Source organism: Populus euphratica, unplaced genomic scaffold, assembly GCF_000495115.2.
Source record: "Populus euphratica unplaced genomic scaffold, PopEup_1.0 scaffold1786.1, whole genome shotgun sequence".
NCBI lineage: Eukaryota > Viridiplantae > Streptophyta > Magnoliopsida > Malpighiales > Salicaceae > Populus > Populus euphratica.
The window spans coordinates 9,188-27,161 of record NW_011501616.1 but is presented as its reverse complement, the minus strand read 5'-3'; the positions used below and the strand labels follow the sequence as shown (position 1 = coordinate 27,161).

The following is a 17,974-nucleotide window of genomic DNA, read 5'->3' as shown; positions in this document are numbered from 1 at the left end:
TGACTCGGGCCATAAGACCATGATAACCTCATATAAAAAGTAAAAATAAATTTGAAGTTTAATTATCAATCAATATAGTGTTGAAGGATTAAATTGAAAAAAAATAAAAAAGATGAAAAAATAACCTAAATCAACTAGGGTTAACCTCACGAACTCAGATCAAGATATTAGGATAACTCCATAGAAATAAAATAAAATATAAATATAATTCTCAATTAATTTTAATATTAAAGAATGAAATTAAAAAAAATATTTAATTAAAAAAACTTAAGTTAACCTAGTTAACCTATAAAACTTGTAACTTAGCTCATGTGACTTAACTCATAAAACAACGATAACCACATGGAAAATATATTAAAAAAATTATAAAGCTTAATTTTTAATTAATAAAAGAAAATATTAAGAAAAAAATAAAAAAAAATAACCTAATTCAACATGGCTACTTACAAGACTCATGATCCAAGTCAAGATACTAAAATAACTCTATATAAAAATTAAAATAAATTATAAAATTTAATACTTAACAAATTTAATGTTAAAAAATATAATTAAAATAATTAAAATAATTTTTAAAAATTTTGAATACCAAAATAAAAAATACTTGACATTTCATTATTTATTATTGTAATGAAATACCCAGTACTGTTAGTATAGATTAATAATAATAATAAAAAAGTGTATTTTAATTAGTTAAGTGCTGGATTTGTTCTTTAAAGATTATTAGTTCAAGTTTTAAAGATTTCAGAATTATTAAAAATTTATATAATTATTAATTTTAGGGGCTATGAAATTAGTTAAGGCATGCAAAAACTAACATAGATATTTATATTAATAAATAATAATAATAATAATAATAATTACATGTGAAGACTAATTTAAATATATAAGAAGTATTGTGAACTCTTTCTCTGTTGATGGTGCCAAATTCTTAGTCTAATCAATTCTTCCACTTGTTTTAAAATAAAATTCATTATTTAATGAATCAAATCTTCGTACCTAAGTTTTCTAACCATCAAATATCAAATAGTATGAAACGTTACGGTAAGTCTCCCAACTATAAATATATATTAACATATTATGAAAAGTTGTGGTAAAAAATCACAAGATAGTTTGATGGTATTTACATTTAACTACATAGATGTAGTGCGTTATGCTATAGTCTAGGTTAATTTTTTTAATATAAAAAAATGTTTAGATAATAATAACTTAAGCTAACCGAGTTAAATTGATGTGATTTAAGATATAAAATTAAAATAATTATGTAGAAATAAAAGTAAAAAAATAATCACAAAATTTAAAATCTAAAAAATCATTTCAAATTATAAAACTGAAAAAAAAAATAATTTTAAAAAAAGTAACTTTAAAGAAAAAAACTCAAGTAAATATATATTAATTTGATTAACTTGTAACCTGTGATATAACATCAAGATAAAATAATAAAGTTTTTAAAAAGAAACCAGCAAAAAAAATATAAGTCAAATATTTTTTTTTTAAAAAAATCCAAATAACCCAACATAAAAAAAGGAAAAAAATACAAAGTTTAATGGTCAATAATTTAATGTTAAATGATAGAATCAAAAAATAATTAATTTCATAAATAAAAAAGTTAAAGGAAAAAAACTTAAGTAAACTTAGATTAACACGACTAATCCACCAATCATGATACATGATTGGGATGAACTCGTAAAAACAACAAGTGAAACAAATAATAAAGTTCAAGGTTTAATAATCAAAAGTCAAATAATAAAATTGATTTTTTTTAATTAAAGACCCAAAAAAAACTGAACCTAGATAATATTAATATTATAAAATAATGATTCTTGTCATGAGATTGATATAACCCTTTAGAAAGGAATACATAGAAAAATCAGGAAGTAAAATTTCTAATCATAAAAAAATTAAAAATAAAACAAATAGCAATTTGAAAAAATAATAACCAAATATGGTATAAAAATAAATGAAAGAAAATAATTAGAAACTAAATAAAAATAAATAAATCAAGAGAAAGATAAGAAAATGGAAATGAAAAGAATGAAGACCAAAACTAAATTAAAAAAATTAAAATATTGAGGGATAAAAAAAGAAAATAACAACAAAAAAATAAGGATAAAATTCAGATTAAAAAAGTAAATGAAATAAAATACTAAATAAAAAAGAAGATGAAAAAAAATAACAAATCAAAAAATGAAAATGAAAATTGAATAAAAAAATGAAATAAAATACCCAAGATGAAATTGAAAAAAAAATTAAACTTAAAAAAATTAAAATTAAAATTAAAATTAAAATTAAAATAAAAAATAAAGGTAAAAATTAATAAAAATAAAAATTGAAGGATATAATTAATTTTCAAAGGGTTCATGTGAATTTCATAATTACCAAAAAAAGAAGATAAAAATAATTGTTTTTATCAAAATCTAACCATATCTTTTTCATGCATATGCCGTGCTTTTTACTCAGAAATAAATTAAAATAATTTTTTATTTTTTTAAAATTATTTTTAATATTAGTGTATCAAAATAATTTGAAAATATTAAATTAAAAAAATATAATTTTTATTTTTTTTAAATATAATTTTAAAATACAAAAATAATCAAATCACAAAGAACTACACGTTTCTCCAAATACGATCATGGACTTGACTTTATAGAAAAAAATATATATAAAAAACCCTTTTTGCAAGTTTAATGATTTTTTACACTTAAAAGGCATCACCATTTTTTTATTATGTAAATAATAATAAAAAGAAAACCCTGAATCAAAGTTATATAACCTTTTCTTAGCATAATTATATACATTAATTTTATCATTCAACAACGTATCATTAATTTTATCATTTAATAACATATCATTATTAATAGATATTATTTATTTTTATATTTTAAAAATAATTTTTAAAAAATTTAATTTTTATATTTTTTTAATATCTTTAAATTATTTAATATATTGATATTAAAAATAATTTTTTTAAAATAAAAAATTATTATTTTAATATATTTTTAAATAAAAATAATTTAAAAAATAACCACAAATAAATTTTATTCATGCTTTTAGAAATTTAAAAAGAAAAATCTTAAATGGACATCATTCACTTGATTGATCAACTTTATTATTCCAATCTCCTTCATCAAACATGCAAAGCACAAATCAAATTGTACAATCAACCAGGGCGTAAGTGAGCCATCATCTGTGAGGAACACTAGATCATGCCACCCAAAAATAATATTAAAAACGTAACAATCACTTTAGTCAAACCAAAACACCTGTGGCATTTGAAGTAAATAAACTGAGAAAACACCAAAAATCCAGTAATTTCAAGCATTTTGCTTCTCTTTGTTTACTATTTAGGTAGATGTGTTTTAAAAATATATTTAATATAAAAAATATTAAATTTAATATTTTTTGTATTTTTTTATAATTTTAATACATTAATATCAAAAATAAAAAAATAAAAACTATTTTAAAATAAAAATTACTTTTAAAAAACATTAAAAAAAAACATATCTACTGTATTACCACGCGCCATCTCGGCATGCTTTATAGAAATTTATCTGCAAAAAGACCTCACATTACGTCGTCCAAAAAGTTCACATTTTTAGCAAAAAAAATTCAAAAACCCAATGAGAGAAAACGAGAGGAAAAGGAGAAATGTATTGGCTTTGTTGTTGTTATTTGAGCTTACAGATGGATCCTTTACTCGGTTCTTGAAGCAAAAACCCAACCTCTGAGACGGATAAGATAGCCTTTCTCCTCATATTTCAGGTATTTATGTTCTCAAGCAAGCTGAGAGAAATAATTTTTTTGGGGGTTTTTTTATGAATTAATTTAAATAGATTCTTGTTTTGTGTTAAGGATTTGGATAGTTAATTGATGGTGAGATATCATATCATTACTCTAAGTTCGTGTAGCTTTTGGCTTTAGTAGGTGGTAGTTGAATTTTGAGTCTTGATGGGTTGCTTTGTAACCACTTCTATCTATTAGTTGTTTGCTTGGGGGGAGGGTGTTAAAGAGGTTTTATTGTGTTTTTCTATGTTTGAAGTTCAGTTGGATTCTCCAAAATTTGGTAATATTACATCTTAATGAATCCCAGTTTGTAAATTGACTTGCTTTTTTTGTTTTCTTTGCTGTGTGGATTTCTGTTCAATTATGTGCAATGTATCCTTTTTCTTAATTTCTTTGAGGGTTGTTGACGCGTTTGAGCATTTTTACCATTCTTTTGTCAGGAAATTTTGTTGCGAGCGAAATTTGGTATCTAGTTGATGAACTGTTTGTGTGAGTGTGTTTTGTGTTGTTTTCATGCGTTTAAAAGATGATGTGATGGAAGAGTCAGAGATATATAAAAAGTACCAATACAATTCTGGGGATCCCAGACATGAGAGATCCCAGCCTGCTTCTCAGGCATATACATCAGACCCTGCAAGCAGCAGAAATTCCAATATGAGACTTGCTGACCTAAATGCACCACCACCAGAAGTTAAACCTGTACTTAACTATTCCATTCAGACAGGTGAGGAGTTTGCTCTTGAATTTATGCGTGATCGAGTTAATCCTAAGAAGCCTCTCATTCCAAATGCTGTTGGTGATCCCAATTATGCTACTGGTTATCTGGAATTAAAAGGCATTTTAGGCATTAGTCATGCAGGGTCTGAAAGTGGATCAGAAATTTCAAGGCATTAGTCATACAGGGTCTGAAAGTGGATCAGAAATTTCGATGATAACTATAGTAGAGAGAGGTCAAAAAGAATTTGAGAGTACGAACTTGTCTTTATATGAAGATAGAAGCAACTATGGGTCAGCTCAGTCGGTACCAAGAACTTCAGGTTATGAAAGTCGTGGAGTGCTGCTACATGGCTATGCTTGCTTCTCTGGAGTCTCCGATAGCTCCTCTGGGAAAATGAAAGTTCTCTGCAGCTTTGGTGGTAAAATCCTACCCCGTCCAAGTGATGGAAAACTAAGGTATGTTGGAGGTCAAACACGCATCATGCGCATATCAAGGGACATTTCTTGGCATGAGTTTAAGCAGAAAACTTTAGCAATATATAGCCAAGCTCTTGTGATAAAGTATCAGCTTCTTGGAGAAGATCTTGATGCCTTGGTTTCTGTTTCATGTGATGAGGATCTGCTAAATATGATGGATGAGTGGAGTGGAGTTGAAGATAGAGAAGGATCACAAAAACTCAGAATGTTTCTCTTCTCAATGAGTGATTTGGAAGATGATCAATTTGGTCTGGGCATTGGAGGGGTTGATTCTGAGGTTCAGTACATAGTTGCTGTCAATGGCATGGATGTGGGAACCAGAAGAGAATTGGTCTTGCATGGTTTAGCAAGCTCTTCAGGAAATAACTTAGATGAGTTAGATAGATCAAACACAGACAGGGAGACAATTAGCGTTGCAACTACTTATGTTGGGCTCAGCTCTTCACCTTTGACTGGCATTTATCAGTCTTCTCAACCTACTCTTCAAAGTTCTTCCAATGCCTATGAGACCTATCCACAGCTTTATCGTGGCCAGATGATGGATCCTAGAGACACCAAGCAGTTTCCATTGCACTATCACAGTCATTCATCTAACTACTCCTCCTTGGGAGAAATCCCATATGCAAGACAACTTCATGGGCTCATGAGTGAAGAAACAGATTTGTATGAGGGACAGCAGTATAATAGCTTTCAGGTAAAAAATTCACAGATATCTGTAAAGGAGGTGAAGCCAAGACCTGATGGTTCAATTCAGCAAGAGATTAACCCAGGAAAAACTCATCCAATGGAGAAAGTTTACCCTGCTCCAGTTGATGAAGTACTAGCAACAGCTGTTGCTCCAGAAGGAGATATATGTACTGTGCCCTCAAAACATGAGGGAAAACACCAAGAACTGAAGAAGGTTTCTTCTTCTGCTGATGATGTGAATCAAGTGCAGGCACCTAAATCTTGGGAAGATGATCAACACTCTGCACCCAGTGGTGCTTCTGGTCCAGGAAATGCTGATTCCGCTTCTAATCCAATTGACTTGAGCTATCTTGAGCTGTCTATACCCCAGAGGGCTTATTATTCAGAGAGAATACCCCAGGGGCAAGCAGAGTTGCTGAATAGATTATCAAAGTCTGATGATTCACTTGGCATTCAGTTGCTCATTACTCATTCATGTTCTGACGTCACTGAGAGCAACCCAATTACAAAATCTGTGGAAAATTTCCATGAGAGTAATCTGGCTGCCCATACTGAACACTCTATTTCAACTGGAAAACCATCATGTACAGACTCTCAAATCATGGATGTTGGAGTCTCTGACTTTGAGACAGATATTACCACAGGTAATCGAAGGAAGCCCCTGGTTGATGAAAAGGGAGAAATGGGATCTGGACATCCAGCTTTGTGCCAAGTAACTTCTGTTGTGCAGCATAAGGATCCTGCAGCTGATCTTCCAGATGAACAGGATGAGATAAAAAGCAGGGATGTCTCTGATAAGGACAATCTGAGGCATTCTCAGCCATTTTTTTGGACAGAGAGCTCAACTAAAGATGTTGAAGGAATACCTTCTGTTGGTGTTTCATCAACCAAGCAGGCAGAAATCCAAATAGATATTAACGACAGATTCCCTTGTGATTTCCTTTCTGAAATATTCTCAAAAGGGATATTTACCAAGGATGCTTTTGTTGTTAGTCCAATACATAATGATGGAGCTGGTGCGAGTGTGAACATGAAAACTCATGAGCCTAAGCACTGGTCTTATTTTCAGAAGTTGGCAAAGGAGGGGTTTGTTAAAAAAGATGTGTCTATTATTGACCAGGATCACCTTACTACTCAGTCTGTTCTAACAAATGTAGAAGATCATAAATCTTATCATTTCACACCTTCAGCAGCCGGTAGAGATTCAGTAGGCCATGACCATTCTCAAATTAATTTTGGCCAAGACAATCAAAATAATTTACCTGGAATGTTAGTAGCTGATTCTACAATGATGTCCGATTTTGTTCGTTCCCAATTGAAGGACACTGAAAGTATGCAGTTTGAGGCTATGATGGAGAACCTACAGTCGCCAGAGTCACAGTATGAGGTGTCTCTTCTCAATTTTAATTTGATTTGAGAGCTCATTTCCTACCATGCCAGCTAAACTTCACTCTGATGCATATAGGATGGGAAGTTGGATAACAGGAATGATGGCCTTCCTCCTCGTGATCCTTCTCTAGGAGATTTTGATATCAATACCTTGCAGGTATCTATCCTAGATATATTTACTCATCTGTATTATGATGTAACCTGTCCTGTTTTTAGTGTTCAAAGTAATTTACTTGTGCCATGCCTAAAATATTATTTGACTCAAATTTCAATTGGTAATACATATGAAAAGAAACCAAAACCTGGAGATAGACCACAATATGCTTCCTAACTAGTTTTCATTTTCTCCTTTGTGCTTCCGTGACTGTGATAAGAATATGATGAGCTTGCAGGAACTTATGGATGCATTTTATTCCTCTTGCATGCTTATGCTCTTCCATCTTCTACCTTAAAATTAGTTCAATTTACTATTTACCTCAGAATAATGTCTGCTTAATTCCTTTTTACCCTTTTCTGGGTGATTTAACAGATCATAAAAAATGAAGATCTTGAAGAGCAGAGAGAGTTGGGTTCTGGCACTTTTGGCACTGTGTATCACGGAAAATGGAGGGGAACGGATGTTGCCATTAAGATGCTAAAAAAGATATGTTTTACTGGACGATCATCAGAGCACAAGAGACTGGTAACTATTGCACAACTCTTGATATGCGTTTCCATTTTTTCTCCCTAAAAATAATTGTTGTTACCCACTTTTGAACAAAAAAAAAAATAATATAAGAAGAAAGCCTAGAAGATTGCCTAAGTTGGTGGTGAAGGACCAAGATGACAAGTGGAAAAGTTAGAGACCAAAATGTATAAGATTGACAAAATTGACAACTCAATTCTGATTGACAGAAGGCCTCATTGGTGAAAATATTTTATTTAGGGTAAATAAATACAAATTTGGATGGTTAGGGACTCAATAAGAATTTTGGAAGGCTTAATTAATTTTATTGAGGACTTGATTGCAAGGAAAATCAGTTTTTGGAGTCAATTTAGATATTAATTGGAAGAAATTGAAGTTTGGAGATTGAAATTAGACTTTGGAAGATTCAATTAGTCAAATCGGGGACTTAATTGTGAAAACATTAAAGTTCGGAGGCCAATTAAGAACTTAATTACATATTTTCAAGACCAAGGACCAACTTATAAGTGGCACGCAATTTCAGGGGTAGATATTGATCAAATCAGGGGCCAAATTGAAAGGAATTGAAATTTTGGTTGTCAATTAAGAATGAAATTGAACAAATTAAAAACCAAGGACTTGTTTGTAAAAGGCGCTGAACTTTGGAGCTGATATTTGAATTTGATAGGGGTACAATTGCATGCAATTAAAAGTTGAGAGATAATTATGAGTGCAATTAAAAAGAATTGAAAGAGCAAGGAGCACATTGAAATTGGTCAAATTTTGAATTAAAAAAACCCTAATTTCTAGGGTTTAACCTAGATGACATGTTGTTCATCCACTATTCATCTCTTGCCTTGGTGATTTTGGATGATTGAGTAAGCATGTTCGGGTTAATGTATCCATTTCTAACCATCTCAGGATTTTTGGATGATTGAGTAAGCATGTTCGGGTGAATATATGTGGCATTTCTAACCATCTCAGGAGCTATAACCACCACCATTCAACTGAGAAACACCCCTTTTAAAACTCCATGCTCGTGAAATTGAACGTTTACACCCCAATTCTTCCTCAGAAGTCTCCAATATCTTGTCCCGGTTTAGCTTTCCTTGCATTTTTAGATTCTAGGTTGATTGAGTTGACATATTTGAACGAATGAATGTGAAGTTACAAATCTTCAAATTAAGCAAGATTGAAACCAAACGGAATGTGTGCACCTTTTCTACCAACTTTAGGTGGTTTCCGATGACGATTACATTGGAGTTGCTTCGGCGAAGCGTCAAAAGCGGCCAACCCATTAGCCTTATGTGACACCCGTTTTACCCATTTTTCTCATGTGTTCACTCTTGAAAGCCTCTTAGAGGATTTTTATCAACGATTTTAAAACTTCACTCTTAAGATTAAAAGGCCAGAAATGGCTCTTTGGCCTCTAAGTCTAGTAAAACCATCAAGGACAAAAACCACCATTGCAAAAAAAGCCTAGTATAAGAGTTTCCAATTGTTAACTTTTATCTAGAACCTTCTCGAGTTTCCAATTGTTAACTTTTATCTAGAATCTTCTCATTTTGATCAAAGGGCTAAGTTTTGATCAATCTTTGATTGAATCCACACAAAAAAAAAAATCCTAGAAAAAACCTATAAATACCCACTGAAAATATGAAAAAAAAACAAGGAAAAGGGGTAGAAAAAAAGGAAAAGAAAAACGTGGGGGAATACTCTGTCAATAAACTATACTGTGAAGGTCCAAAAGCCTAACATAAGAGGTCTAATAAGCATTGAAGAGAGAGGTGAAAGGGAAATAATGAAGGAAAAGAGAAGGAAAAACAACAATGCATGGCAAGCAAGTATGGAGAATGTATAACCATGTAAACACGGGAAGTTTAAAGGGTGGAGTCCATGTGGCTTGCCCGTTTATGCTTTTTTAATGTTTAATGACATTTTAGGCGTATTTTGGTGTCCATGGTGTTAAGTTTGGATGTTGTTTAACGTATAAAAATGTAGTTCTTTTTTTTTGCTTGATTTTGGTATGAGTTCATTGTTAATGTTTCTGGATGTTTATGAAACGTTTGGATGTTGTTTTTGCTGAGATAAAATGATTTTTGTAATCTGTCAAAAGTAGCAGTGGCTGTATGATGTCTATTTCTGAATTGTGAGCTCATGTCCTTGGTTCCTTAGCTTGACTTTTGTCCCAAAGAGTTAGTTTTGGATGTAAATTTAATGCATTGGTTGGCTGTCAATAGAGCTGTAGTTTTGGTTTTAGGAATTTCATGTATGTTTTCCATGATTGTGGTTTTTTGTTGTTTGTTTTGATTAAACCGTTATGAATATGGCAATGTGGTTTGTTAAGGTAAAAAACTAGAAGTTTAAAGCTTCAAAAGGGCATTTCTGGGTTTTTGGTGTTGAATGTTCTTCACGCCCATCCGAAGAACATTGTCTTGAATATTAGTTTTAGGTTTCGTTTTGATTCGATTTTGGTTTCTGCATGTTTGTATGACTTGTTTAATCGATAATCTATGGTTTTCATGCATCAATAACAATTATTTTTTTATGGATTTTTAATCCTAGGATTTCAGTTTTGAACCGAAACCCATTTTGACAAGATCAAGTTAATTCTTTGATAATCGAAGTGAATGGATGCTTGATTCTTGGTCCATGCATAATTGTGAATAAAATCTTACTTTTGATTGCTTGAAAACTTGTCTGGATTAAGATTTATGTTGGGTTCGGTGTTCTTCTTGCTCTTCATTTTCTTTAGTTTTGATCCGTTTTGACAAACAATTCGAGTTTTTTTTTTGTTTTTTTTAAAGTTTGATATTTTTTGTTTTTTTGTTTGAGTTTTGGTTTGTTTTTCGGGTCAAACTAGTAGTCTTTGATTCGGTTTAGATCGAACCAAGGGTTTTGGGTTGAACCATGGTTTGCGGTTCGATTCAGTATTGAACTAGTGTTTTTGAGTCAACTTGATTGATTTTATTTAGGGTCAGGTACTGAGGTTTTGTTTGGTTGATTACTTTTTTGTCAAGGCATTTTAGGCCTAATAGGTGTTGTTCAGCAAACACACTCTTAGATTTATTTTGAATAAAAATGGTTCTTTTTGCCAAACATACCCAAATAAATTCCTAAAATTCTAAAAATTTCAAGAACCAATTTAAAATTATTTATGGGTCCCTCACTTTACTTGTTTCAACAATTTTATTTAATATCGGGGTCGTAGACTTATACTGTAAGATGTTGACCTAATATTAAAATACCTGTTTTTTGTTGAAATCTCAAAAATTTATATAAAAAAATTTCTCATTACAAAAATACAAAAATGTATTTTATTTGGTGTGCATTTGGCCAAGTCTCTTAAAAGATAAAAAATATATTTTTCTTAAAAAAAAATATAAAATACAAAAATGTATTTTATTTGGTGTGTATTTGGCCAAGTCTCTTAAGAGATAAAAATTATATTTTTCTTAAAAAAAAAAACATATGGTATGATATAACATTTTTTTATATATACACAAAAATTGAAAAAATATCTTTGCATACAATTTTGAATTTAATAACCAGTTTATTGAATTCATTAGAACTTAGCCAGTATTTTAATTACTTCTAAAATATTAATTTATGAGAATTAATGGTTGAATATTTTGGTGTAAACATTAGATCTACAAATAGGTTGTCATTTAAATACTAGAAGTTGACTATAAAATTCTCATAATTATTTCGGGTATTCACCAAATTTAATCAAGAATATTTTTTTCATCATAATAAACAAGTTGTAGAAAACTCTTTTGCTTTCAAGGATAGGTGAACCTTGTCAGGATACCTACACAGATTCTTTCCACGAAAATTTATTTAGGCATACAAGTCCATAATATAAACAAGTTGTAGAAAACTCTTTTGCTTTTAAGGATAGGTGAATCTTGTCAGGATACCTACATAGATTCTTTCCACAAAAATTATTTAGGCATACGAGTCCATAATGTAATCGAAACGCTAGATTTATTCATGAGAATAAATCATTATTTTAAGTTATAGATGGACTCTCAGTTAGGAATCCATCAATACATTTAAGCCACATCTAGACCATGCAATGCTGCTCACCTCAGATAAAGCGCACTAAAGGTGCTAATATTTTTCCTAACCATAATCAGTTCTTTATTTTAGAATTTCATATGAGATCAGTGTACCCGAGTTCTTTTCTAGTAACCCCAAACCAAGTAACTAAATGAGGTCTCCTTGATCCCGATGGCTCCACTCTATGTGGACACATGCCATGATAATTATATGCTAATTTGTGCTATAGCCATCATTGGAGACGTCTGTTTTTAGTTTTCTGCAAGATGTACATTGGCCAGGATCAGCTTCCAGTTTCCTCTTCTTGTCATATCCTTTTCTTAACGCAATGTTAAATAATCTATTTTCACTGGCATCACCAGACCTTAGAGTTTTGGCGGGAAGCTGACATCCTTTCAAAGCTCCACCATCCAAATGTTGTAGCATTTTATGGCGTGGTTCAAGATGGACATGGGGGGACATTAGCTGCTGTGACAGAGTACATGGTTGATGGTTCTCTTAGAAGTGTTTTACTTCGCAAAGATAGGTAAGTTGTGCACTTTTGCAGCTCTTTGAATTTCAGTTTGGCTAAGTTCCAACTAGTTTGGAATTTCATACACAGGCAGTCAATTGTGTTGTGTTCTCCTGTTCCTTATTTTTCTAAATCTTAACTTGCAGGTATCTAGACCGTTACAAGAGACTTCTCATAGCTATGGATGCTGCGTTTGGAATGGAATATCTGCATTCAAAGAATATTGTGCATTTTGATTTGAAATGTGACAACTTGCTTGTGAACTTGAAAGATCCACAGAGACCAATCTGCAAGGTAAGTTCTAGTTGTATGAAGAACAAGCCAATTGCATCAATGATTGTGTACTTTCTATACAGTTTCTTATGAATGCATGGCTCAGGTTGGTGATTTTGGCCTGTCAAAAATCAAGCGAAATACTTTGGTTTCTGGAGGTGTAAGCGGAACTCTACCATGGATGGCCCCTGAGCTGCTAAACGGAAGCAGTAATAAGGTCTCAGAAAAGGTAAACTTTTCACTCCTGAAATTACTCTTGTCAATGGCATGAGAAGAGTGTAATTTTATAGAATTGTACAGATTTAGATTTTTGTTCCATTCAGACCTCGGTTAAGTTTGTTGCTGACATGATGGAAGTTTCAAAATCTTCGTTGGCATTTGGTGGTTGAAAACTTTATCTGAATCTCTACTTTCTGTTTCATCCAGTTCGTGACAAGTTGCCAAGCTGGTTTAAGCTTTAAAATTTTGTCCTGCTTTTATTACCTTTTAGTTGACATATGCGGAACTTGGTTTATGCAGAAATTTATGGCTTCATTCTTTCCTTTCTCCATCATATGTGGTCCTTGTTGTTTAATATCCCTTAAGGTCAGTTACTAATCTTTAATAGATCTCAGGTTGATGTGTTCTCTTTTGCAATTGTCTTGTGGGAAATTCTGACCGGTGAGGAGCCATATGCCAACATGCACTATGGTGCAATTATAGGTATGGTTTCTGTAATCCTTTTCTTTTGTTTGTGCATGCACGTGTGTGTTACCAAAATTGCCTGTGGACATCTACTAAAATACAAATTTGAATTTAGTCTTTCTATTCATATGGATTCATGCTCCCTGCATGAATGCACATATACGATATGTATTTATACGAGGAAATAATGCTGAGATACTTTAAACGATCAAGAGGTGATGAAAATGAAAACTTGCTTGAAAAATCAAGTCACTGGGTCTGATATTGTTCTGTTATAGACTTGTGTCTCATGTACTGAAACCGGGCTATCTGTGGATCTTGAATGGGGTTTTGTTATGTGATAGTATCTGGACTTGGAATAGTTCCATGCCAATGGGCAAATTTTACTTCTAGGCACAATCTAACCTCTGGAACTTGGAATATTCTTCTAGGCACAATCTAACCTCTGGAACTTTGGAATATTATGCACATTATCTGCAGCAATTGCACATTAAATCTGCTCCTCTGACCTGTTGGTGTACTATTGATTTCAGTTGCATGTATACTCTGTGCTGTCTACACGTGTGAATATTTATCCTTGCGTGTAGGAGGAATTGTAAATAACACGTTGAGACCAACAATTCCAAGTTATTGTGATTCTGAATGGAGAAGGTTGATGGAGCAATGTTGGGCCCCTAATCCTGCTGTTAGGCCTTCTTTCACAGAAATTGCCCGTCGTTTGCGCACAATGTCATCAGCTGCTAGCCAAGCCGAAGGACACGAACACAAGGCATCAAAGTAATGGTTTCGCAATTCCTAGTTTTCGCCTTCCCATGACATGTTTCATCGGAAATTGATTCATTTTACGCTACTCCTCGAAAGAGAGACTTGTATCATGTTAGGAAGGAGAGATCGGCTTCCATAATGTTTTTGAAATGGAAGTGATTCTCTCTTACAAAAATCTGACAAGTATTGTTTTATTTTAAAATAATAACTTTAGAGAATAATATAAATTATGTATTAAGTTGAATTGTTTTTTTATATGGTATCGGAATCTTGATGATTAAGCTATTAAAAGTTTAAATTTTATTATTTTATTTATTTGATAAAAATTAAGCACATGATAATATGAGTTTATGCAAGTTTTAAATTTGAAAGGTTTTTAATTGAGGATGTGTGTTATATAATAATATAAATTATATCATGAGATTGTATTCAACTATTTAAATTTTTAAATTGAATTTTTTTTTAATAGTTACATTTTCATTGAATTTTGTACTTTGAAAAAGAGTTTCATACTTGTTCTTTAATCTTTAGGGTTCTAATTAGTTATTATAGTTGATTTTTAATTTGCTAGTTAGCTGGATTTATATTTTATGGTTTTCATAAAGTATTAATAACATTTAATTAGTTAAATTTGAGGGCTATTTTGATGAAAGAGATAGATGGAAAAGGTTAGAGAAAATAAAATTTATAATTCATTAAAAGTTATAAAAATATATTTATTTAGGATTTTTTTTCTTGTATCTATTTATTTTTTTAAAAAAATTTCAAGAAATAACTAATAAGATATTATTAATTATTTTTTAAATACCATAAAATTTCTAGGCGTTATAGTTCTAACGGTATGCATGATATAGCTGTTCAAATTTTTGGAGAACTTACGAGTGTACTTTATCACTTGAGTCAACATTAGTTTTTTCTTGTTCTAATTTTAAGTTATCATAAAAAAATAATAAAAAAATAATAAGTCGGCATGTATGAGATTTCAAAAAGAATTGATGACATTATTCCAAAGATAATGTCTATATTAAATATAAGATTGAGTATCCATGTATTTTTTTTTTGATGAGTTTCTATGTAAGAAAATTGATGAAATGCTATGAAATGAGCTCCACAAATCATGATGAGAAGAAAGGAGAGAGAAAACAAAGAAATAAAGAAACAAACTCTGTAACCCTACTGAAACTCTGATTATAACATCACCAATACCATAAAAAAAAAATATTAAGAAAATAAATTTAATAACATCAAGAAAAATTATCAACGATAATTAGAAATTGTTATGCTTGTCGTTCAAAGATAGTAAGTGACTCACTTACTTTTGGCAGCAAATGTGACCCACTTCAATTATTATTGATGACTCATCCATTGAATTTTAGTATCCATGTATTTTTTCTTTTAATGAGTTTCTTTGTAATTTCTTCTATAATATCAAATAACACATCAATAACAAAATAAATAAATAGTTTAGTTTATGCTCATGTCATTGCGAAGACAATCTAATTAGTCTTTGTGTTTTTTTTTTTTATTAATGAAAAAGAGTTGATGAAATATCATATTTTGTACATGTCATAAATGAGAAACATTACATTTAACAAAATAAATATCATATTTATGATTGGTGACTCATCCATTTTATTTTAGTATCCTCTTTCGATGAGTTCCTTTGTAATTTCTCTTATAATATCAAATAACATATCAATAATAAAATAAATAAATAAAGAGTTTAGTTCATGCCTATGTCATAGTGAAGACAATATAATTAATATTTGTGTTTATTTTTTTATTAATGAGAAAGAATAGATAAAATATCATATTTTATACATGTCATGAATGAGAAACATGACATTTCAAATAAATTATAAGAAGGGCTTCACAAATTACAATGAGAAGAAAGGAGAGAGAAAACAAAGAAATAAAAAAAAGACGCTGTAAGCTCACTAAAACTTTGATTATAACACCATCGGTATAATAAAAAAAATTTCAAAGAGATAAATTTATTGACATCAAGAAAGGTTACAAACGATGATCAAAGTGTCACACTTGCCGTCTAAAGGTGACAAGTGACTCACTTGCCATTAGTGACAAGTGTAACCCACTCAAGTTACAGTTTGTGACCTTCTTAGTGTCATTAGATTTATCTCATCAAAATCATTCCGATAATACTAATGGTATTGTAATTGGAGCTTTAGTATGCCTCCTGAATCTTTTTTCTTTTTGTTTCCTTTTCTTTCTCCTCTCCCTCTTCATAAATTACGAGGAGAAATGAAAATAAAGAAAAAAGCCTTGGAGACATACTTAATCTCTTATTACATCACCATTAGTACCATATAAAAAATTCTCAACGAGAAAAATACAACGACACTAAAAATTTCACCAACGGTACTACAATGGGCTACATTTGTTGCTATAGGCAAGTAAGCCACTTACCATCTTTAGATGGCTTGTGTCGCACCCTCACGGTGGAGCATGGCGTCGCCATGACCCTTTATTGATTTCAGGGTCTTTTGTTTTGATTTGTGGATAAAGGAGTTTCCACCAAGTATTATGGTCACTAGGAAATCTAACTAGTATTTCAGAGATTTTAAGGCAAGGGACTAGTTGCGTAAAGAAAATGTATTAACACCTATAGTATGTCCTAACTAAGGTAATCTGCTTGGTGTATGGTTTGTCTTATAATTGCTATGGTGTTGATGTTTTCTAATATTATCAGTTTTCTTAGGATAAGTTTGCTATGATAAATAAATTTGGACTCAAAGTCTTAAAAAGAAAGAACCCTTGGTCAATGTGGATCACATTCTTAGATATGTCTACGAAGTACCAAGGAGAATCAATGCAGATTTCTTGAAATCTGTGTTTAATTTAAACTAAATTTATTAAAATCCAAGGAGATTTCATGTGCTTTAAAAACTCATTTTCACCCTAGTATTTCAAGAGTTTGTGACTTGTAAATCGCAAAGAAAATGGATAAAGATTTAGAAATCTAAGGAAATTAAAAGCGCTTTAAAAACCTTTTTTTGCCTTAACGTTTCATATTTTCACGGCTAATAAACCGTGGAGTCAAAAGTTAAAATATCCTTAATTATAATTGAGACTTCTTTCAAGGATGTGTGATGACTTATTATTTCTAGAAAATTATTTTGGATATTTACTACTTAGGGTTTCTTTATCCAAATATTAACAGTGAATAATAACAAATTATTCCCAATAATATTTTGGATATTTTTTCCTTAGGGATTTCTTTATCCAAACATTAGCGGTGAATAATAGATGAATTCCCCCCAAAAATAAGATTTTTATATTTTTTGAAATATTGGCCAACATCCTTTGGAGTTTTACAAACATGTTGTAAAATCCAAAAATACAAGAAAATAATATTTGTCTCATTACGTCGAAAACCAGATATTCTAAATACGAGATTAATATTTTTTTTACAACATAAAAAAACAAAATAAATACATGAGAAAAAAACAACAATATTACTTTTTTTTAGGGGGGCTAGGTCCAGCTCGACCTACGTGGTTGGGCTGAACCTAGTAAGCCTAGCCGGGTCACTAGTCCAAACTAGTGACCTGGCTGGGCACAAAGGCATGCGTGAGTTTCCTCTCATATATGCCTTGGCTAATCACTGTTCAAGTGAATTAAATTTCACTTGAACAATAACAAATGTATTAAGGATGCATGCAGAAACTATGCAGAAGTTGGGAATAACAGACAACTTAATTGGTCTGCTACCGATCGGGCTTTTTTTGCCTTTCGCTGCTTTCGTTCGTGGGTTCTTCTTCTGTATCTTTGTTCCCCTTGTTCTCTCCTATTTTTTGTCCTGTTTTTTATGTTTTCTTTCTCTCCCTCTTTGGTAACTGAGAAGGATGAAGACAACAGTACTGCAGCTTCTACGCACAACTGGTGGTCACTGCTTCTTGATTAGTACTTAAAAGTGCATTTTTATCATGGTTTTATATCATCAT

The 17,974-nt window shown here is 31.2% G+C and overlaps 1 protein-coding gene across 1 annotated transcript; it reads left to right on the top strand.

The window, feature by feature from the left end:
• Window positions 1-3,540: 3,540 nt before the first annotated feature.
• Window positions 3,541-14,253, top strand: LOC105118160 (uncharacterized). Its single transcript, XM_011016048.1, has 10 exons — window positions 3,541-3,759; window positions 4,221-4,624; window positions 4,668-7,048; window positions 7,127-7,207; window positions 7,580-7,732; window positions 12,139-12,302; window positions 12,434-12,581; window positions 12,667-12,789; window positions 13,175-13,262; window positions 13,832-14,253. Exons 2-10 carry the CDS (start codon window positions 4,294-4,296, stop codon window positions 14,023-14,025), a joined length of 3,663 nt encoding a protein of 1,220 aa, XP_011014350.1. The 5' UTR covers window positions 3,541-3,759; window positions 4,221-4,293; the 3' UTR covers window positions 14,026-14,253.
• Window positions 14,254-17,974: the final 3,721 nt, after the last annotated feature.

What these genes read in the sequence shown, in the direction of transcription:
- LOC105118160 (XM_011016048.1), top strand. Translation starts at nt 4,294, where the DNA reads ATGCGTTTAAAAGATGATGTGATGGAAGAGTCAGAGATATATAAAAAG. An exon ending in TTGATATCAATACCTTGCAG is followed by an intron (nt 7,208 to 7,579) that starts GTATCTATCCTA and finishes GTGATTTAACAG; the next exon opens with ATCATAAAAAATGAAGATCT. An exon ending in GTTTTACTTCGCAAAGATAG is followed by an intron (nt 12,303 to 12,433) that starts GTAAGTTGTGCA and finishes CTTAACTTGCAG; the next exon opens with GTATCTAGACCGTTACAAGA.